General features: G+C 33.4%; 2 protein-coding genes across 4 annotated transcripts; one reads left to right on the forward strand and one right to left on the reverse strand.

Annotated features, from left to right (window-relative positions):
* Nucleotides 1-1,325: 1,325 nt before the first annotated feature.
* Nucleotides 1,326-13,918, forward strand: LOC130654417 (LON peptidase N-terminal domain and RING finger protein 3-like). 3 transcript variants are annotated; one of them, XM_057456990.1, is made up of 14 exons: nucleotides 1,326-1,487; nucleotides 5,705-6,259; nucleotides 7,652-7,770; nucleotides 8,167-8,289; nucleotides 9,008-9,158; nucleotides 9,234-9,333; nucleotides 9,415-9,529; nucleotides 10,074-10,094; nucleotides 10,460-10,560; nucleotides 10,692-10,859; nucleotides 11,127-11,223; nucleotides 11,503-11,584; nucleotides 11,782-11,858; nucleotides 12,622-13,918. In XM_057456990.1, the coding sequence occupies exons 1-14, from the start codon at nucleotides 1,439-1,441 to the stop codon at nucleotides 12,826-12,828; spliced, it is 1,965 nt and encodes a 654-aa protein (XP_057312973.1). In that variant the 5' UTR covers nucleotides 1,326-1,438; the 3' UTR covers nucleotides 12,829-13,918. The 3 variants fall into 3 exon arrangements, with proteins under 3 accessions (XP_057312973.1, XP_057312974.1, XP_057312975.1); XM_057456991.1 differs by having other exon boundaries at nucleotides 9,252-9,333; XM_057456992.1 differs by having other exon boundaries at nucleotides 1,331-1,584.
* A 2,027-nt stretch (nucleotides 13,919-15,945) lies between these two features.
* Nucleotides 15,946-22,453, reverse strand: LOC130654424 (COMM domain-containing protein 5-like). The gene is made up of 6 exons (XM_057456999.1): nucleotides 22,282-22,453; nucleotides 19,470-19,665; nucleotides 19,334-19,384; nucleotides 19,038-19,133; nucleotides 18,842-18,917; nucleotides 15,946-16,257 (listed from the first exon to the last, which is right to left on the reverse strand). The coding sequence occupies exons 2-6, from the start codon at nucleotides 19,541-19,543 to the stop codon at nucleotides 16,150-16,152; spliced, it is 405 nt and encodes a 134-aa protein (XP_057312982.1). The 5' UTR covers nucleotides 19,544-19,665; nucleotides 22,282-22,453; the 3' UTR covers nucleotides 15,946-16,149.
* Between the last annotated feature and the right edge of the window lie 1,129 nt (nucleotides 22,454-23,582).

Consider the following 23,582-nt stretch of genomic DNA (forward strand, 5'->3'; position numbering starts at 1 on the left):
AAAATTGGTATTTGTTTTCGACAAAATTTGGCACAGTTAACAAAAAAAGTATGCTGAACATAATGGTGACATAATAATTTTGATTTCTTGTTACCTAAATGTCATTTTAGGCCAAAATTCGTCCAAAAATTAAAACTACTTTATTTTTGACAAATTTTGGCACAATTAACAAAAAAAGTATGGTGAACATGATGGTGACATCTAATATTTTTTTTTTTGCCACCTTAAATGTCATTTTAGGCCAAAATTGGTCCAAAAATTAAAACTACTTCATTTTCAACAAAAATTGGCAAAGTTAACAAAAAAAGTATGCTGAACATAATGGTGACATCAAAATTTTGATTTTTGTCACCTAAATGCCATTTTAGGCCAAAATTGGTCCAAAAATTAAAACCACTTCATTTTCGGCTAAATCTGGCACAGTTAACAAATAAAGTATGCTGAAAATGATGATGGTACAAAAGTTTGATTTTTCGTCACCTAAATGTCATTTCAGGTCAAAATTTATCCAAAAATTACAACTGTTTTTTTTTTTGACAAAAATTGACACAGTTAATAAAAAAAGTATGCTGAAAATGATGGTCACATCAAAATTTTTCATGTTTTGTCAAATAATGCCATTTAAGACCATAAACGTTTCAATCGCAAGACTTTCAACCATGAATGATAGGCTGTATTTTTTGTTAGCAATTTCTTTGAAAATGTGAGTTTACTATGACACGTTTCGTTTTTTTTGCGTTTGTTGTAAGATATAATGTCGCTTGCGTGCTTTATCTTCAGAGGTTCATGCACCAAACCCCTTCGAATGTTTGGCACAATAACACAACGAATTAGCAGGTTTTCATCAAATATTTTGGTAGCATGTGGAAATTCTTAGAGCCCCCAGGGCTTCTTGTTATTATTTTAAAAAAACCTTTAAAATTTAAACGTTCTTGATCATTTTTGTCTGGAAATTGGTCAAAAAGTGACGAAATTAAAAAGTTTAGTTGGCAAAGAGTGACTAAATTCTGTCCAAGTGATTAATATTTTTGCCGATATTTTATTTTTGCCGAATAATTTTTTTGCCGATTTTTTTTTTTAACCGACAAGGTATGAGAATTATTCAGATTTTTGTTGCAAAGTATTAAAAAGAGTTCCAATTCGTGTTTCTTTCTAGTTATATCGCAGTTGTCTGTTTCCCAATTTTTCTGCATTGCATAAAAATAAGAGAAAAATATGCCCGGGTCGTGCGTCACCCGTGCAATTTTGTTCGTGTAAATATACCTAAACCCTGGCAACAAGGTTGTGTGGTCCAAGCGCGCCAGGTCTTGCTTTTATTCCAGTTCCAGACTTAAAATGAACAAACAAAGTCGGAGAAAGAGGAGGGAAGTGAAAAGATAAAGTTATGTAATGTCAGTTATAGCAGCTAATATTTTTATTCAAAGGTCAAGTTATTGCGATGCTAAAGTTACATAATGTTAGAGACATAAAGTTATATAAAATGTCAGGTAAAACCTAAAATATTTTAGTTTAATCACACATTTGAAATATTTCCACGGATTACGATTTCTAGTTTAGTTTCTTTCACGAATGACATATGTGATGGTAAGCACTTTTAGTAGCTATCTTGTTAAACTTTGCAAACTTTTCCGGGTGTAGTTCCATTTGAATTAGATAAAGCTGAAATTTTGTGCATTGATACCTCAATTGGGTAAGTGCTACCCGGTCAGGTAAAACATACCCAATCGAGTCGCTGCAACATGTGATGATCCAATCAGGTAATTCTGTCTTGGATCTTCTGCAATCACCCTGGCATACTATTGCCCGATCAAGTTATTGTATGTTTCTTTTCATCCTGGTTTAACTTACTACACTATAATGACATCATAAATACTCTTTTGTGCTTAATTGTAGGGGAGGGGGCGAATCATTTTATAATGTTCACTAGTGTTAGTAGTTACTTTCTTTCTGAATTTCGCTCGGGCTCTACGGCGCTGTCGTTCTCCAGCAGCCATGTTTTCCCTTCTCACCAAGAATGAAAGTTAAATTCTAAACACAACAGCAAACACAGACTGGCTGACCAAAACTCGTTAAAAACAAAACTTCTCAACATTCTGAAACTGCATTTTTTTAATAGAGGTGAAGTGATTTAAATGTTTTGGAACGAATTTATTATTACTTAGGTACTATTCACATGATAGAAATTACAGTGCAAGGTCTTTATTTTACTTAATCAAAACACAAACTTCACCGTTAAACTGCACTGCCAGGTATTCTCTTTAAATAGCTTTTGAATAAGACAAAAAAAACTACCGCCTCATTTTAGATTAGTGGTTATAGCTCTCGTACTCTGTGCGGGAGACCGGGGTTCGATTCCTCTTGACAGCGTTTCAACATGGGCGAGTGAATGTTACCATGGCCCTGGGTTAACCCAAGCTATGTGAGGGAATTTGGGGAGATGGCACACTGTGTGGGCCGTTGGATGTTGCCGGGAGTTGTCTGATTTTTTAAAAAATCTACGGCGCCATTCAGTAAGAACACATTCAGTAAGAGACAGAGTAGGCTGATAACATAAGAGTCAGGTGATTGTAAGACACAGATAGATTACTTCCTGGTTAGAAAGTCAGACAAGAAAGTGGTGAAGGACGTGAAAATTATATAGGGGGAGAGTGTGTTTCCCAGCATAGGTTGCTGGTTTGTGATATTATCTTGAAGAGTGTTAAAGAAGCCAAGGGAGAGTACAGGCCCCGTCGTAAAGTCTGGAAGCTGAAGGAAGAGATTGTAGCAAGACAATTTAGTGCAAAAGTTCAGCAGTTAGCCCAGGTGTTTTGGCTAGCACAGTGGAGGAGAAAAGGGTAGCTTGGAAGAATTATTATCAGAGGTTGCTTAACACTGAGTTTGATTGAGATGAGGATAATTTGTCTGATGATGATGTTGTAGAAAGGGCCAGCTATGCAGTTCAAGACAGATTGGGTAGTGGAGGCCATTAGTAAATTGAAGATTTGCAGGGCTGCAGGGATGTTGCAGAGATGGTAAAAGCATCTGGATATATTGGAGTTAAGCCTATTACAAGTCTTGCTAATCAGATTATAAAGGGTGGTGCTATTCCGAGTGAGTGGCAGTCGAGTGTAATAGTGAATTGCTTCAAGGGCAGGGGTGATGCATTAGAAAGAGGTAACTATAGAGGTTTGAAGTTGGTTGATCAAGTAATGAAAGTTATTGAAAGAGTGATTGATAAGTTACTTAGAGAAAGAATTGATATAGATAGATGCAATTTGGTTTTGTTCCAGGGCATGGCACTACAGATGCAATATTGTTACTCAGACAGCTTCAGAAAAAGTATTTAGGAAAGAGAAAGAATTTCTATTTTGCCTTTGTAGATTTAGAGAAAGCTTTTGATAGAGTGCCACGTAAAGTTATTTGGTGGGCTATGAGAAAATTAGGTGTGGGTGAGTGGCTAGTTACGATGGTACAGTCTATGTACATCAATGCTAGAAGTCGTGTCAGGATTAACGATTCACTTAGTGATGAATTTAGTGTAAATGTTGGTCTACATCAGGGTTCTGTACCTTTGTTGTTTGTTCTAGTCTTAGAAGCAATGTCGATGGAGTTCAGAACAGGTTGTCCATGGAAGTTATTGTATACAGATGATTTGGTTCTCATAGCAGAGTCGATGGAAGAATTAGTTAAAAAGTTTGAGAATTGGAAGAAAGGACTAGAAGAGAAAGGGTGAACACAGCAAGTCCAAAGTCATGATTAGTAGCATTGCATCCAAGTATGACCTTGTAGTTGGAAAGTGGCCTTGTGGAGTTTAGATGAGCTAAGAAGCAGGCTAAGTATCCATAAAATTAAAGATGTTATCCAGATAAGAAGATTAAATTGGCTGGGGCACTTGGAAAAAATGGAGGAGGATAATTAGGTAAGAAAGTGTAGAGACTTGATAGTTCCTGGGGCAAAGCTCAGAGGCAGACCGAGAAAGACTTGGCAGGAGGTTATAAGGACAGACTTGATACAGCGGAAGTTGAGTTTAGACCTAACACAGTCTAGACCAGATTGGAAGAGGGTCATTAATATACACCGTTCAACCCATGCTAGCATGGAAAATGGACGTTAAGCCGAGAATGATGAATGATGAAGACATTGTGATAGAACTTGTTGGAAGATCTATACGTAAAAGAACGATTCCCTTTAAGTTAACCGAATACAAAGTCAACCTCATAGAGTCTTAGAAATAAAAGGGGGAGTAATATAGTATGGAGACTTTGTATAGACAGACTGCGATGTATATAAATATATAAGGAAAGGAGTAGAGTGTATATAGCCTATTTTATGTGACAGACGTTGTCATTTCATTTCTATTTAATTTTTCAAGAGCTATCAGATAACATAAATTTTTTATTTTATTTATTTATTAATTATTTGTTTTGAGGATTTTTTTACTTCATGGGAGACCTGAACACTTAAAAAAACCTGTTATAGGTATTTTAATAAAATCTTACTTTCTGCACTGCAAAAACTCTTGATTTTTGGTGCTCAATCCCTGAATATATAGAAGAGGAATTTTTACTGTGTAGTATTTTTAGCGAAGGCAGAATCCTTGAAACGAAACATGGCAGACAACCTTAACGGTGATGGAAAAACAACCTGTAAGGCAAGTGTTTAGAGAACGCTTTTCTAAGACGAGACCTATCTTACTTAATTTATATAGCACCAAATTACCTTTTAAACCTATTAAGTTTTAAAATAAAACCTCAACTAGGTCGGCCATTCAGGGTTTCCCATCATGGAAAATATGGGGCATTTTTAGGTGATTCCTGCCATGTCGTCCTGTCAATGTGAAAAATTTTAGCTTTATCATATTTCTTTTCGGGTTTAAGCATAGTGGATAGCAGTTCCACAAACAATGTTTTCTTTGGTAAAAAATTTCTTTGCATCATTCATGTGTGCTATAGGTAAATTCACCAAACATTTATAAGTAACTTTAGTGTAAATTCTTGTTAACAGAATGATAATAAAAGCTTATGTTTAATTTGGTCAGTATTTATGTAATTATTTCAAACTAGTCAATAAGCATGTGGAAAATTCCACTTCGACAGAAAAAACAATTGAGAAGATGCGTCATTTGAGTATTCAATGCACAAATTTTTTATGATTTTTTACCCATTGCCTTTATTGTGTAGAGCTTGAAATGCTGACCAAGGCAATGTATAGGATCATGTGCTTTTGATGAGCAGGTAGGAGATATCAAGGTTTAAAGGTTTTTTAAATGGTGCCACTGGTCCCAAAAGGCGGAGTTAACCCAATTTTAAGAAATTGGTCCCATTTTGGTCCCAGGTAACCCAACAGGAGATGTTTCCACCTGTTTTCATGTTATTTGCCTCAAAAGTGTAATTCAATGGCCTCACTAATCTTATTAAGCTTTTCTATGACGTCAATAATTTTTTGATGTCAAAGTTTCATAAATTACAGAACAGTTTTATAGGTGATGTTTTATAGATTTTGTTGAAGAAATCTGGGAAAACTAGTAAGCGTTTTTTTCCAGAAAAAAGTTTTTTTCTGTTTAAAATAAATACTATAGTATCGAATATTATGTGTGTGTATAGTTTTACTTGATAAGATCTTAAATAACATTCAAGTAGTTGTTATATTAATTTAAAGCCAAAATCTTCTACTCGAAAGTTACATAACTTTATTGGCTATAAATAGATTTTTTTTCCTTTTGTAGCTAACCGTCAAGTGGATATTGACATAATGGGGAGTATAACGCAGATAAACAATGAATTCAGTGCAAGAGAATTGTTAAAGAAAGTACAGCAAACCATGAATTATAATGGATGTATTGATTCAAATGTCATGTATTTATTAACCACAAGTTTTAATAAACAAATTGAAGAGAATGGATGTTTTAAATCCACATCTGAAAAGGACGATATAAAAAGTTTTTTTGTGTGTCTAATATGTTCAGACATTTTAACTGAATCAACAACATTACCATGTGGGCACACATTTTGCCTTGATTGCGTCAAAAAAAGAGAAAGTGCTTCTTTTGCTGAGCTATGTTTTGTTTGCGACAATGAGGCGCTGAAACGGAAAAAATGGTTTTATAAAAATACTGGCAATATAAGCCATCTATGCACTGACGTTACACTTTGTTCTATTATACAAAAATGTTATTCTAATGAACTAACGGCATCAAAACAGCGTAAAGAAGGAAATGCACTTTTCTCACTCCAATGTTATAAGGAAGCAGAAATGAAGTATATGCAGTCTATTACCCTGGGTAAGTTTTTACTTTATTAGCATTTATTAAGGGGTGTTATCACATTACATTGAACTATCGTTCCACTCTCTTTTCTCTCGTAGTTTTGCTGTACGGATTACTCTATTTTACCCCTCTTTTGCCAGATATTTGTCTCTTGGTATAATGGAGAAGAAATCTTCACATATACTCTAGATACAACAGATTCTTTCCAAAGTAATCAGTAAAGTAGACTGTGTAAATATTTTACTGCACATTTTAGTTTGAATTTCAACTTTAAATATTCCTAGCGTTATATACAAAACCGGGCGCTTAATAGAGGCGGGCGCTTACAAAATTATTCTCGCATAAAGGGCGCTTATTAGAGAAGGGCGCTAAAAAGGGAATTATTATTTCTGCCGATTGTAGCGTCCGTACAAAAAAGATTACGAAATTATTAAAGAGAAACGTTAATAGCAACAAAGATGGCGCGTAACGTAGAATTTATTGACAATCTTAATAGTACCGCTCTAGGCGAGCTCCAATTTTCGATCGCATTTTCGTATTTCTTTAAAATTTTCAGACATGTCTGGCAAATCATGCTTGTGTGGGAATAACTTTATTCTGAATTTTTTTCGTTTAACAGCGTTGAATGCAGCAGAGGATGTAGTCAGAAAACCCAGTATAATTTTTCATACCACAAATAGGAATAGTTTAGGCGGAAAAAATTACGCTGGGTCTCAAACGATTTTTCTGCGGTCAGAATTGATTGGTTTTTTTTTTTTTTTTATTTAACGAATGTTTTACAATGATGGCCATTTCAGACATATATATAGTATTGGTAACAATAAAAAAAGAAAATGTAAATGTACAATACAAACGGTGAGTATAAAATATATAAACAGCAGAAAACACAGAAACAAAAAGGCTGACAAATTTATTTAATTCTTGTATTATTTAAGAGGGTAACATGTGGCCAGACCGGCTTGGTTGTGAGGTGGAATTGCAATTGCATTTTAAGGATTTGTCTAAAGCTTTCGTTTGAGAGAAACTGAATTAGATATCCTCGAAGAAAGCTTGGTTAACTAGGCTACAGAGGATGCTACCCAAAAATCTTTCTTAAAAAAAAAATCAATCCACCCTTCATTAAACCAAAGTTCATTTTAAAACAGAAACCCGAAAAATTGCTGACTCAGTAATTTAGATAAAAATTCAAAATCATTTTTATACATCTTAAGGTCCATAATATATTCAAGAAAAAGTAAAGAAATAGTTATATGCATGAAACACTGAGTTAATAATACAACTGTTTGGACAGCTTAAAAAGGGTTGATGCTACCTCGACTGTGGTCTTTCGTGCAAATTCATACCTTGCAAACTTCTTAAGTGTCTTAAATGTTAATAAATTGTTTAATCTTTTGTATTTTTTTTTAGTTGAGGAGTCATATCTAAGTTGGTCAAATCTCTCTAACTTAAAAGCAAAGTTAGGGCTGTATGAAGAAGCTCTTGCTGCTGCTAAAAAAGCAACTGCAATTTCACCTTTTTGGTGTAAGGTTCGTATAAAACAAGTGAAATTTAAAGTCTAATGTAGTAATTTGAAAATTTAGTATAATTCGTTTTGAGTCTTTTTTATGAAATTTTTGGAGAACCTCAACCAGAAAACTAACACGAGTGTTTTTATGGTTCATTTGTTCCCTTGAAATGTCTTCTGCAGAATTTCCGACTTAGCCCTTCAAGAAAACACCGAATAATTTCATTCTTTTTGTAGAAATTTACGCCACAAAAGAATTTGGATAAATTGTCAGGATTTTTTGCTTGTACTCCAACATTGTATTTCCAAGAACTAACAAACTTATAGTTACTAGAAAAATCCAGGGAAAAGGATTCCATTTTTTATCAAATCCTGTGAATAGTCCGACTTTCTATTCATTTTACACTTTTTCCTGCAGGGTTACTATCGTGAAGGCGTGGCGCTAAATGGACTGCAAAAGTATTACGATTCTAGTGTGTCGTTTCTGAAATACTTGATACTTGAACCTACTAGTCTCGCTGTGAGAGAATTGTTAGTTGAGGTATTGTAAGGATTTGTTGACATTCTGCTTTGTATACAACCAAGGGAAATTTAATACATTTAAGGAGAGAGTATTAGAACAAGAATTAATGCAAACCTAGTTTTATTCCATTCGTAATAATTTTCGTTTATACTAATATTCATGTATTTGCTCAAAAATGTTTATCATTGCGCGAAATTTAAAACACGTGAAAATACACTCGAATTTCGCGAGTTTTGTCAATTTCGCAAAAATAAGTTTCTGCTAAAATTATAGGGAAGCTCGCTATCCACTAAAATTAATTTTCTCGAAATTTTAATTTTTTTGATTTTTTTTCTTATGTATAGGTAAGACATATGTGAATTTTAATAATAATAATAATAATAATAAATATTTAAAGTGGCTAGCCCAGAAAATCACAAAAACCTATAGTTAGTGGATTGTTTCCACTGGGGGCCACTAACTTTTAACTTTAACAATGTTTGAATTACTTGCCATTTAATTATTTTTTTTTGCGGAATTAGCTAAATTTAAATTTCGCGAAATATATGGACCTAATAACTTTGCAAAATTTACTTCTCGTGAAAATTAATATCGATGGAAAAAAAATATCAGAAAAAAATTGTGCTAACGTGTTGTCAAATGCTGTCCTCTACAGATAATGTCATTTTTGTTAATTGTCACGACAGAAAAGCTGTTTTATAAAGATGACTGTATAACACTTTTTTGATTTCTATAGTCCTTGGTGAACGCACTTAAAATTGAGAATGACAGCGACGACTTTAACTGGCATAGTGATGATAAGATAGACGGATGCTTGAGCAGTGTTGACAAACTAATGAAGTGGTTAATATCGGCCGGTGTGGAATTTTGTTCCTCTCTTTCTTCAGGTTTGCTTTTTTTACTAAATTTATTTAAATATCCCTTAAAAAGAATAAAATAAAAAAGAATGTATAAAATATTAGATGTTTTTATTTTGCTAGACAAACAGAAAGATGTTTCCTCAAATATGGAAGGCCTGTTAGAACAAATTCAACAGGAAATAACGTGTCCATTATGTTTCAGGTTAGCAATATAAATGCTCCTATATCACATCTAAAAACATACATAATCTTTCTAATTTTTACTGTGATGTTTTTTTTGCAGGATTTTGTATCAACCAACGACTACTTGTTGTGGACATTCTTTTTGCACTGAGTGCTTGGAACGATCTCTGGACCACAGCAGCGTGTGCTCTATATGCAGGTGTTCTTTAAATAATGTAAGTTGGTTTTAAGTATCATCTCCACTAATGGAATATTCTGCGAGGAGCGGAATAAGTCATGATTTTGATTCTACTTTTAAACGGCGGAACCAAACAATCAAACTGCTTTCATTATTCCGTTCGGAAAATTCTATCTCGTAGAGATAAGTCTTTTGATTCTTAAAAAATAAAAAAAATAAAACGGGTTTTGTTAATCTACACCTACTGCAAGCTTTCTAAGCAATTTGAGTAGGCAAGAAACTTTTAGGTTGTGTTTTAGAAAAACACATTATACTAAAAGCCAAATATTCCAGTTCTGCTTAAACACTTTGCAATAACAAACCTTTTCGAACTTTTATTTTGGATGTGTGCACAAGATTAACATCGTCTTTTTCAGCAACTCAAATACAAAGTCAAAGTTTTTATTCCATGCTTAAAACGTATTTAAGGTGTTTAAGAAAGTTCTTTTGCTATGTTTTTTAAGTTTGTTTCCACTCAAAATTACACTTCCACCTATCCATGTGCAATTTTTGTCAATCGTTTTTATTTTGTTTTTGTTTAGATCATAACTGTAAAACCGAAGGTAAGTTGTTTAACCTTCGGTCAACTATTACTGTCACTGTTATCGTCAATAAAAACAACGCCTTTATCGTCGGTATCGCCATCTTGTTTTTATTCCTTTTCGGCTTCTGTAATCTCCACATTAAAAGGTTGTTAAAACCCGATTAAGCATTATAAAGTGTTAGAGAAACACTACATATGTCATAAAATTGCATTTTTTTATGTTATATGGCTCCATTTTTTTCTTGTTTGATAATTTTATGACCTTGATTGAAACGTCTTAAATTCGTCCGGGAATGTTGCCTGAAAATATTTGGTTCGCAATTTTTGCACTTAATGTACACCCAGTGTAATAAGAATGACATATGTGTGTTTCTTTCGTAAAAGCCTATTAATCGAACCATACAAGCGCTCTTGGGGAAGTTTTTTCAATCGGAGCTCACAGAAAGAGAAGTAGAATTCCAGTTGGAAGCGCATAATTTGTCATAGTGAGTTTTTGTTTCTCCATAATTTTGTAAATATTTTCGTTGACACTTTCTTTGTGTGAATGTTTTGCAAAAAATTTATGAAGGTTTTTTCGAAATTCATCATAGCCTTCCAAAATATTGTTTATTTTTAGCGAGGATGCAGAGGAAACCACCGTGCCAATATTCATTTGTTCGCTTTCGTTACCAGCTCTCCACACATCGTTGCATATTTTTGAACCACGCTATAAGCTGATGATAAGAAGATGTCTTGAGTCCGACGTGAAAATGTTCGGAATGTGTCTATCGGATGATCAAGACGGGTAAGACATCTACAGTGTACGTAATTTAGATATTAAAAATTGTATTTCCTGAGTACCTTAGGGGAAGGGGGAATGAAATGACAGCGGAATGAAACATTGCGAATGTCTGTTCTTGTTTATAATTTAAGTTTGTAATTACAAGGCAAATTTGCAACCATTAATTCCGCATTCTTTTCATTCCGCATTCTTTTCATTCCGCATTGTTTTTATCGCGACGTTGTTATTTTACTCAATATTAGCTATGAATTAATTAGCCTTGTTTTCTAGGTTTGCAGACTGTGGAACTCTGCTGGAAATAATTAGCAACAGAACATTAAACGATGGCCGACTTCTCATCAACACTATCGGGCGAAAACGTTTTAAAGTAAGTGTTAAGCTCGACACCTCCTCAAAATGTTCTATGTTATATAACTTTTGCTTTGCGTGTGATTTTGTGCTGAAATTGTTTGACTTCGTTTACGAAATGTTGTAAAAAATTTGGACTATTTTTTAAAAAAAGTCGATGAAAATGTTTAATCATTTTAACTAATTATATTTACCTATAAGGTTAGGTCTAGCTGTTTTGTAAATTAAATAGTTAAAACGAGGAAAACGCTGTATTGCTGTATTGGTGTATTGGTTAAAAAAAATCAAATATTTTTAGGTTGTAGAGAAAGGAAGGAAAGATGGTTATTGCACTGCCAGAGTGTCTTGGATCAGCGACGAAAATATAACAGAAGAAAAGGGTGCGTTTTTTTTTTAATTCTGTGCCTATGTTCTTTTTTCTTTAAAATATCATTAATTGTTGCATACCTTAAGGTCGAGTTAGCTGATTCGACAAGATCACGTGAAAATCTTGAGTGTCGCGAGAACTCAAGCCAGTCAATTCTTAAAAAAGAAGGCCTATAAAATATTACTTTAATAGCTTTCTGCCAATTTTTAGATTCGGTTAGACACAACTTGAAAGAGACGTACGATGCAAGCAAAGTTTGGTTGGATGGGCTCTCCTTCTTATTATCCGTAAGTTAACCTATACTGCTTTTCTTTGTAGAATTTTTTTTCTAAGTTTTGAAAATTGTGCGCAGATTGGCATTGGCAAAAAAAAAATATGCGCAAAAATTTATACGCGCAATATGAAAAGAATTTTACTTTCCGCCTAATTTTCTTACCGCTTCAACTACCTTAAGTTGCATAATTCTCGTGATTTTTTCTGCTTCTTTGAACATTTTGCGATTATGTTTGTTATCCCATTGGTTGATTCCACTAATTGTTTTACTTTTCTCGCCTTGGCTTTGGGAGGGAGATTGTTGGCGATGTCAATTTTCTGAGAAAGTACCCAGATACATTAAGAACTAAAATTTTCGGCGGAAAAACTTTCGGACACAATTTATTTCAACGGAAAAAATTTTCGGACAGGATTTATAAAGTCAAAAAATGTATGGGTAAGTCTTTTGAACCAAATTTCAAAGTAATAAAGACTAGAAGCATATTAAGTGTACATGTATTTAATCAAGTTCTAAAAAAGCGTCTTCAGGATCCAACTTTATAGATAGAGCCTCAGCCGAATGTGAAAATATCGAAAATAATAAGTTCAAAAACAAAAAAATTAGAAAAACTAAAATTTTCGGACAAAAAAACTTTCGGACAAAAAAAAAATTCGGACGGAAAATTTTCGTTTCTAATTTATTCTCTTATTTGGGCTTCAACCATGTGTTTGTCTTTTGTATAAAAGAATGGTCCATTAGCTCTTATCCTGTACTCTTATCCTGTATTTTGGTTTCAGTGGCGTATAAAGTTAGAATTTGGATCGCTGCCTCCCTTCGTTGACGAAGAATTGGAAACTTCCGATGGACCAATTTGGGTGTGGTGGATGATTCGATTGCTGTTCGCTGGAAGCATGGAGGAATCTTTGCAGGCGTTGGCATCAACCTCCGTTCAGATGCGTGCAGGCCTTATTAGAAAAAAACTTGAATCTTTTAATCAACATTAAACAGTCGTATGCAGGAATTTTTGTAAAAAAACAACCTAATGGAATTAAATGCCGCGAGAAATTTTTATTCCCGTGCAAATTAATTTCATTCAGGTCTATATCTTTTGTAATTATTTTTAATTTATTTCTGAATGGTGGTACCGTTCTTGTAAATTTTTAATTCTGATCAGAAACCTTGTTTTTTTCGGGTTCACCCCCGAAAAAAATTATCTCGAGCTGGGTCAAATGAAGATAGCCTAAATTCATATTCACGGGTGAAATTCATTAAAAAATATTTCTATGGCAACCAGTTGCTAGGAAAAACAATTTTTTGAGCCAGGCTGTGTTTTAAGTGAAACAGATTTTCCAGGGAAAAAATCAGTTTTCGCCAAAAACTTCAAAAAATTCTCTTTTTTTTCTATTTTCAGTCATCGATAAATCAAATTCTGAGAATACTGTTAAAAATTTGTCTCACTTAAAACACTTCATATGTGAATACATCCTGAAAATCTCACCACATATTGTAAAGCCTTTCTTGAGATGTTATAGCGGCTAGCGTGCGAAAAATCTGGTTTTAAGAGCGCAATTAAAAAATATAAAAATATACCCAATTGAATTGACTACAGTAGATAATAAAAACAAAGATGCACACTGGGTAAGCGAAAAAATCGAATTCTGTAAAACCCAGTAGGCAAGTCCTGTTTGTACCATCGCCACATCATATTACTGTGATTTTGAGTAACAAATTTGCGAATGAAGAAAAAAATATCACTTGTGAAAGGTAAGGAATTTATAAAAAGTAGCAGCTTGGGTGTGATGCTCAAAAATCTTTACAATCACATCGGAATGGAAGTAGCAGCAGGAAAAAAAAGTTAAAAACAGGAACTTCCGACTTTAATCCACAAAGATTGTGTTATTTAACACAACAATAAAGGTTAAAACTGAGGCAAAGGAGCTAACAGTTATTCTCATAATATATTATTATTATATAAACGGTTATTGTTTATATACATAAAATATATTAGGCAACCATGTTGTTTCTCTTTCTTATATTATTGCTGTAATTGTGGTTTTTGGAAGTGAAAAAATATATATATCTACCATCCTTTTATTACTTGATTGTCTAAACAAACAACTCCAGCGCCGATCTGGTGACTTCGCTTGCCACATAACTTCATGGTTTTTATTCCATAAAATAACTTTGCAAAAATGCCGATAAACAAGGTAGACATTTCCCTGAGTAGAGCAAAAAAGGAATCAGCTGAAACGTCCTAACTTCGTGATTCACATCTTAATTCTGGGATGTGTTTTTTTCAATGTGAGATACACTGGAATTATTTCCAAAGTCTATTTTACTAATGATCTAATACGGGTGTTATACGCTAGAGCTGTTTGTTTGTTTGTTCGGTACACACGCTAGGCTCTATACTAAATAATAAAAAAGCAGCTACGCAGGTTTTTTCAATTTGATTTGAAAAATTTCAAAATAACAAACGCAAAATTCTGGACTTCATTGGCGATAAATTTGTGACGTAACCAACAATGTTGTGGTCTATAAATAAAGTGAAACCTGTTTACAAAATTTTATATTTGATTGATATGATTGATGTCAACACTGTTGGGTAAAGAATCATCTAAAATGACAAATTTCAAGATGTTTGTATCATCATAATGAAGATACAAAACCATTTTCAACACTGGCATAAACTTTAAATTTTGAATAAAAAAATAGAATTAAGGTCTGCAGAATGAATTTCCAAAATGCACCCAATTTAGCTAGCTATAAGTTCCTTAATTGATGCAATCAAAATGTTTAAGCTTTGAAATGATATGAAAACAATCAAAAACCATAGTTGAAAGACTAAGATAAGGACTAAATACATACAAGAAAATCCACAAGTAACCAGTGTATAACAACCAACACATGTGCGATAAGACTCAAAGAGCAGAAAAAATCAGCCAAACTTTTGTACGGAAAGCAAAAGAAGCGCTTTTTGCGCAAAAATTAATAAACAACGCGTTATCAAACATTTTTTCGTTCCTAAAGTTGCGTCTCAAACACTAGCCACCGAAGTTGTGGATCAATAACTTGTACAGGAATATGATTGTGTGATAAAGCTCTTTTTAATTTGTCTTGATTTACCAGATATTCACGTAAACTGTGTGCAACCTAGTAAACAAGCTCCAGTGTATATCTGGTATCAGAAAAAAAACTGCTTAGGATATTAATTTTTAATAAATCTCCAAAGCCTTTTTGTTTTGATCAGTGTTTATTTTATTTGGATAAACAGATGATCGTTTTGTAGTGCTTATTTAACTGCAAGAATTTATTTTTTCGCAATTCAAATTTATTTCAACCTTGTTTATTGAGAAAAGATATTTTTACGGGACTTGCCTATGTCACAGAGCCGCCATTATTTTTATCAGCTATAAAAAAAAGAAAATTTATCGAGAAAAACTAGAGAAGAAAAACACAAAAAAAGTAATTGAATATTTTTGCAAAAGTTTATTTTCGCAATTCAACCTTTCCGTGATTATGGATACAAATTCGCAAAAATTATTCAACTTTAAGGTTTTATAAAAACATTTTAACATTTTGTAAAAATATTCCGTCCGGAATTTTTTTTTGTAAAAACTTTCCGTCCGAAATATGTGTCTGCCGAAAGTGCTTCCGTTCGAAATTTTTTTATGTTTTTTCCAAAATTTGTCCAAAGCTAAGAATTTATATTGGGTACAAAGAAACAAGTAAATTTTTGTCTTGCACACTGGGTAAAAAGTTACAGATAGTTAACCAATTAAAATGAGTCATCGAAAGAATCGTCATTTACAAAATCCACATCCTCTTCTACATCTTGAAGATGTGATATGTTAGACCCATCTTAATATCTAAAATGTAACGACTGGATTATCAACCTTTTTTGTTTCTGACATGTGAATGGCGCAATATTTTCAAACAAAATTCAACTTGAGATGTCCAAAGTGAAACAGGGCTATATAAGATTTGTTTAAAATCGCATATTTAGTAGTGAAGACTTCAAAAGTAAAAAAAAATAGTGTATTTTCTGAAGGCTAAAGTTATTCATTTTCCCTTAAAATTAAAAAAAAAATTCAGTTTATGCAAAAATCCTTTTTGAAAAATGCAGTAAAATAAAACTAATATATTCTTATATATAAATTGTTAATATGTACAATATTAATTCCAAAGTGAAAAAAATACTATCAAAATATGCGAAAAAATTGACATTTGAGACAAATTGAGAGAAAGCAGAAGTGATGTAAAGTGTTATTCTAGATTTGTTGCATCTTCAAACTTTATGCAAGGTGTTAACAACGCGCTCATTGTTATTGTTTTTCTTGAACTTTCAAAATACTTCGTTTCTCTAAGTCTTCCATCTCTTTTAGCAAGTAGGCAACATTGTAACGCAGTTCGTGAAATTTCGTTTGTGATGCCTGTTGTGAAAGAAAACAAACATTCGAAAAAAATAATTCCATGTTTGGTTATTTATTAACATATTCAAGCTGATTTATGCCTAATAATTTTAGCGGGAGATAATATTCGCGGATTTTGATCTACATACAATCTCATTCCCAGTGATTCTTTTTCCCTTTCTTAATACGTGTTGCTGACGTGAAAGAATAATCCAGGTGCCTGGGCCGGTCGAATTTTGAGTTTTATGTAGCTTTCCGAAAACGAGTTCCGCGAGTTTAGTAGTGGGTTAGGGCGGTTAAAAATATTTTTGCGAAAAAAAGTTACCCATGGATATGCAATATTAATGGTCATGAGTTTTTGAACAAACATTCGCGAATCCACAAATTATATAAAAATTTTTTTTGCAATATAAACTTTCGCTTTCGATTTATAAGTTTTTCCTACAAAGGATAGTGCATAGCCATACGCAACGTAACATCATGTTCTAACAGATAAAATGGCTTATATTATGGTAGGAAAGGGAAAACGTCATTTCTAGAGCTTGTTTTTATTTAATTGCTTTCGTTTGAAGCATCATTGTTTTCTTAATTTTGTTTAAATGAAATATACTTTATTGCACGAAAATTTCGAGGCATGTTCTCAAAACCACGTAATTATAATGCATCAAGAAGTCAGTTTTAAAATGTTTTTTGAACAACAAGTGATACGCACGTTAGACTAGAACAATGAGTGGTTAAGAAACTTAACAAACCTTTCTTAAATTTTTCTGATTGTTACATATACATGAAAACAGTTTTTAAAATTTAAAATTTTCTTTAAACCGCAAAATTAAAAAACCGCGAATTTCTCATATTTCGTCTAACAGCGAAATTAAAATGCCGCGAAATGCAATTTTGACAAAACACCGTGGAATTAAAATAACCATGACATTTTCATGTGGCGAAATTTTCATAAAATACAGTATTTCCGATTTTCAAAAATTTAGTGAATCGATTTTAATACTGAACTTAAAGAAATTTAATGGATAAACTTTTCGCGAAAGTTTGTACTGAATAAAATTTTGCGAGGCAAAGTTCTCGAAAAAGGCCAAAAATCGTGAAATTCGAGAAAGTTTCTCCGATTAAAGTAGTTAAAAATTTGGATAGCTACCTAGCCATTCACAATAATTTAAACTATGCCTAAAGGGAACTAGTTTCCGCCAATTTGTATTTCGCGGGAAATAATTTTCACGAATATTCTACTTTTTTCGTGGGAATAAATTTATTTTTAGTTTGAAGTACCGTACTTCGTATCCAAAAGTATAAATGACAAATTTTTGTGATTTGTGATTGCGGAAATCATTAATATTCACGGAATGGACGAAAACACGCGAAATATGCGAAAAAAGCTTTTCGCGAAAATTAGGTTTGTCATCTAGGCGTTACGACACAGTTTTCAAGGTTGAGGTAGCTATTTTGCTATTTTTTCAACGAGTTACCTAGCAAAATAGTATGGGCTCGATCCTCAACCCCACCACCTCCTTCCCATGCCGTAAGGCCTGCAGTTAGCTATATAGCTCGCTATGAGGTTAGCTAACTAGTCTAAATAAGAAAAATGCTGCGTTGATTGTGTACTAAAATTCACAATCTGAATCCAGCTAAAGATAATCTTTTTACTGCTTAATTAAACTGTATTACGTGCCAACTATACTATAGATCGTACATTTTTTGGATGAACACTATACTGGAATAGTTAGTATAAAAATAAGCGAGGGTTTTTTTTAGTTGGACTAGCCCACCGGGGTCAATTACGTCATTAAATACTGCTCAGACATAATGTTATTATCATTTAATTAAACAGCTTTTTGGTAAATACCTATTATTTGGACTTCTTTGGTGCCAGCCACATATCAGCAGGCGAAAAAGCCTGGGAGTGAGATTAAACTACATTTCCCACTTTTAACCGCCAAGGCGGTTATTTTTTTTCGAAATGTAGAGGGGGCGGTTATTAGAAGGGGGCGGTTATTAGTAGGAGGCGTTAAAAAGAAGGAGAGTAGTTATAAAATTATTCTGTTTTTAGAAAGGCTGTCCTACTCTCCAGAGTACGGAAGAAAGGATTAACTATAAAACAAGGTCTTCATCAGACGCATAGGCCTTGTTTCTTATACTTCTTACTGCTTGGGTAGTGATAATAATTCATTATAAAATCAAAGCTATCCAACTTGGTCTAAATGATGTCTATATTTTTCTTTATAAATTCTACTGCACGTATTAGATAGCATGCGACAAAGAACTCAATTGTTGATGTTTTTTATATGATATACTGACTTGCAACTTAAGATTATCCATCATTATTAAATAAATTGACGATGTAGTTCATTTTACTTCCGTTTGTTAAACCTTAATACGTATTAGATCCTGCGACAACTAGTATCACTAAGGAATTACATTGTTAAAAAGAAAGAAAACAGAATCTGTTTTCTTAGATGTACTCAAATGTTCTTAAAGATTAGGTTCTGATTAAAAAACATATATATATAACTCTCAACAATTTCAAGGAATCAAAAGAGAAGAGAATTTATCCAAAAGCATACTCCTAAAAATATTAAAATAATCAAATGGATACCTCGAATGTTGTTATCTTGCCAGTACTGTCTTTCATTTCCATGAGTACTGTAGGTTCCAAAACACGATTTAACACGCTAAAAATAGTTATATAAGACAACAAAGATGACAATAGGCATAAGAATCAAGTCCCTGAAATATAATAAATCAAATTTCGTGACACAACAGAAGAGTTTACAAAAAACTTATAAACCAACCTGGTTGATATAGTAACATCCACTCTCCATCGAAATGATTCTAGCGAAGGTAATGTCAATCGCTGTGATATTTGTTTCTTTTCTATGTTTTGCTGCCTAAAGATAAAAAACTGTTTACTTGTAGTGAAAAAAAAATTTTTAAGGCATAGTTTTTTATTTATATATACATGAACTCTATTACTCACTCTAAAGAAGTAATACCATAAACAAAGTTAGTTTAAAAATATATTTTATGCGTTTTTCGAATAAGGATATAAACATAAAAAGGACACAATTATATAAAATTTAATAATTACCTTTCACTAAAAACAATACTACATACGTCTTCAATAAATTCCGGTTTTAGCCTAAAATGATAAAATATTTTGCAAAACCAAAAAAAAACAATTGAAGACAAAAACACATTAAATAAATGATTGAGAAGATATTTACCGCAGTTCTTTTAATTCAGCACAGAAAGGGTCTTTTTTTAAAAATCCAAAGGGATAACGAAGAGCATATCGCATCAACAGTAAAGTACCAGCATACAGTTGGATAAATTTCTCCTCTGTTAATGACGAAAGTGAAGATTGCAACTTTTGGAAAACTTCTTCAGGTATAGTATGTCCTTCAATGTCTTTGACAATCACTAAAAAGGGGGGAATATTTAAAAATGTTTGTGTCATATTTTAACACGTCGGTACTGCAAATTTGCTTTAACTACGTTCCATTGTCATATAAAAGGTTATTATTAACTTCCCAAACCAGGTTTACTATAGTTTGACTAACAAAACTTTTCAATTGACTTTCAATCTAATCTGCATGGTCACAAATAATTCCGCAGCTAGCTGTTCTTAATATTTCCTGCCACGCTTTTCTAAATCAATGACTTTTGAACAAGCATCTACCAAATCTCTGCACTTACTTCCTAAACTGAAAATAGTACTTCTTGTACCTATCAAAACTTAACCATTGCATATTATTTATTTGTTGGTCAAGGACAGCTGCAAGGCAGTGCATTAAAAGTGTACATTGCCTTGCCTGCCCTAAAAACAAGCATTACACTCCCAAGTCAACCCCATGTCCAAAAAATTCTTTTTTTGAGAGTGTGACCACTGGTAACTCAATGAGGCTAATGGAACAATAACAATATGGTTAGTGCATACTGCTTGTTCGATTGGTGTTGCAATTTGGGTGGTTGATTTGGATTCTGGTTTAGGCTGTTTTGCTTTTGTTTACACTTACTGTTTGATCGTGAATTTAGTGAGAATCTTAAAACATTTCACATCCTGGTTGATAAAGGTTAAAAATAGGAAAAGTATAAATTCGCAAACATTTTTTAAATTAAAATCGACGAAGCTGATTTAGAGGTACTTTAAGGTTGGCATATTATATTCTCCTAGTTTTACTTTAATAATTAGTATTTTATGTGAGAAATTACATACACCAGTTCACAAAAATGGCTTCCTTCCCTTTGAAACACATATTTTTAAGAAATTTTTCTTGCTTATAAAAAATAAAATAATTAAAAACTGTGAATGTTCTGTAACACTGGAAAAGTTTTCTTTTAACCTTTTAAATACAACTTTAATTATCCACCTATTTCTCACTTACCACAATGAAATAAATTCAAAAATAGAGTTTTGTGTACCTTCAAATTGTATATGCCGTAATTCCTCTTTTTAGCCCCCCGGGGGGCTTATTAAATTCTGGAGGTTTTAGACGGGAGGGGAGGGGGCTAAATAAAGGAAAGGGTTTGTGTTTTATCATCATCTTCATCTAACAGAAGTTCTACGTCTTCCATGCACCGCTCCTCTTTTGTGACCCTGGTGTTTGCTGAAAGCGCTGAATTTAAATAAAATTTTAATCGGCCTGTAAGAATTCTGACATTGCTAGAGGAAATGGTATGGGTAGCTTGTCTGCTTCTGGATACAACTTTTGGAATTTTGACACCTGCAAACAGGAAAGCAAATCAGCATAAACATTTCTCGCACATATGACATGATAGATTAGCAAGTTAATGTTAGTTTGAGCAGTAAAGAAAAACACTGTTCTAATTAACCTCATAATATGCTTGATATGCTTGTATTTACATGAACCTGTGCTTCAAATATGCACCAATGACTCATTGTCTGTGAGCAAGACAACCTGCTTATTCTTCCACCTGGCACCCCAACTATGTACAGCAAACACAATAGCCAAAAGCTCTAAAAATGTAATACTGTGATCCTTTCTGGTGAACTGAATAGAGAACTATGAACCGTCATAAAATACCACCCAAACCTATATTGGACGCATCTGTAAGCAAATTTAAACTGGAGGAATTAACTTTTTCTGACTGTATCACAGCCACATCATTCTAGGTTGGCAAGAACTCACATCACCATTCTATGTGCTTTCATGATTTAGAAGTAATACTAATGTGATGAAACAAAATAGTCACAGATATGGAAAGATCAATCAGGCGCCTCAGGAACATGTGGCCACATTTAACAAACCGGCACGCAAAGGAGAACGGGCCAATAAGAGACAATAATTCCTTTCTAGTACACTTTTTTTCTCGCGCTGCAGTTGTAAAGTATTAATTAATGCCTGATATTTATCGTTAGGTAAACGTATAATGAACTTACTAGTAGTATCAATTTCTATGCCAAGGTATGTAATAACCTGCGATGGTTCAAGCGAACCAGCCGCCGAGACAACAGAGGGAAATGGTGGCTGAGGTTGTGGGCCAGCGAAAAGTGAGGGCTCTGTGTTTGTGTTCTTATAGCGGTATTACAATCAGATTTTTTTAATTGAATCTTAATTTCATCTCTAAGAAATAAAAAAATCATTTTTGAATGACTTCTGCATCGAAATTTGAGGTAACAGATTTAACTTTTTTCTTTCTTCTAGCCAAATGTTTAGTTTTAAACGAACACTTTTTTGTGGAGGTGGGTGTCGAGGGATTTTCCTCATCTTGGAGATAAAAATTATTTGATATACTTGACTCCGGCTCTGAATCTAAGATACTCATGGTGTTATTAGGGTTTTCCCTTCCTAGATGCAGCTGCAGAAGAACAAGGCTGCTTAACATCAAAATCGGGCTGATCATTAGCAATACCAATTCCAAAATGCGTGACTAAAGCTTTCGCAATGTAATTTGTTGATCTACCCTTAACAGTGATGTAAGAGTGAATGTTTCTTTCCCAAGCTTCAGCCACTGTTCCACTGTGCGCATTTTTTTGGTCTACATTAAGTACTTTGTGAATAGCAGACTCCTTACAACGTTTTTTGTGTGGGGTACCACCATTTGTTTGTTTTGGTCCCTTTCTGTTTATCTGAAAATTACAATACCACACTGATATGCTCTGCAATATATAACCTGGTTCAAAGTTTGACTGTAACTTCAAACTGTTAGGTACATCTGAAGAACTTGTGCAGTGTGGAGTGTTGGGTTTTTATGTGCACCCATTAATAATCAAGACCTGGGTAGGGCCCAGTTCTTTTACAGGCAAGTGAGACTAGTATCCCTGGCAACCTTTAAGATCAGGTTTATAGGTCGAAACCACCCCTCACTGTGCAAGGTTCTAATGACATTCTCAATGACTAAGGTAAACCTAATATATACTATCCACAATGCTAAGGAACTGTACTTCTGTCACCACAATTAAGATGAGCAAAACTTGCAGATTAGCTCCATCTGAAAAAATATTTTGGGTTTGTTTTATTGCATTAGTCACTTTACCTTGATTTGGATTTTTTTGTTATTAAGTTTCTCACAACATGTGGGAGATGTCACATGTGGTAAAAGTCTATTAATTTTTCCTGTTCTGTAACATAAAGTTGGGTGGGTAGCTGTCAAACATATAGAGTAGAAACTGGAAAGGATCTCAGTGGCTGTTTTCCTATTGAATGAATTATCCCAGTCTTGTGTTGAAAGTCCATGATTCAATCCTTCCCAATTAATGTCTTTATGATAAATGTTGAGTAATTCAACCGGTGTGAAATATTTACGTTCTGATTGAGTATACTGAGGTATTGTTTTGTAAGTTGTTGAAACTTGAATGAGTGAGTTTGTGCTTTGGAGTGCTTTAGAGTGTTTATGCAATTAAAAATCAAATAAAAACAGTGGGTTTTTAGTAAAAACAAGATTTAAAAATATTTCAATCTTTGTGTATGGGCTTATTTACAAGTTGGATGAAATATAATTTGTTGCTAAAATTATTTAGTGCTTTAATCATAAATTATTATAATACATTCAGATATAGCACGCATATAAAGCAACATAAAAAGGCTGTTCTGGAACCTATTTAGCTTGACTTTTAGGTCAGGGAATGCCAATTTGAATTTAAAGGGATGTTGATTTGAAGGCAAAGAAATATCAGTGGGACTGTTCTGCCCAATCTTTGAACGCGCCCCGTCTTCAGACTGGCCAGGCCAATCTTCTGACAGTGAAAAATGGGTGGCCAGTCTTAAGACTGGACTGCCCAATCTATGGACGTACATGCCCAATCTTAGAACAATAGTGGAAGACAAACAGAACAATAATTTTTTTAGAATTTACCTCTTAATAGGAACTTTAAA

Source organism: Hydractinia symbiolongicarpus, chromosome 8 (genome assembly GCF_029227915.1).
Source record: "Hydractinia symbiolongicarpus strain clone_291-10 chromosome 8, HSymV2.1, whole genome shotgun sequence".
In the NCBI taxonomy this organism is placed as follows: domain Eukaryota; kingdom Metazoa; phylum Cnidaria; class Hydrozoa; order Anthoathecata; family Hydractiniidae; genus Hydractinia; species Hydractinia symbiolongicarpus.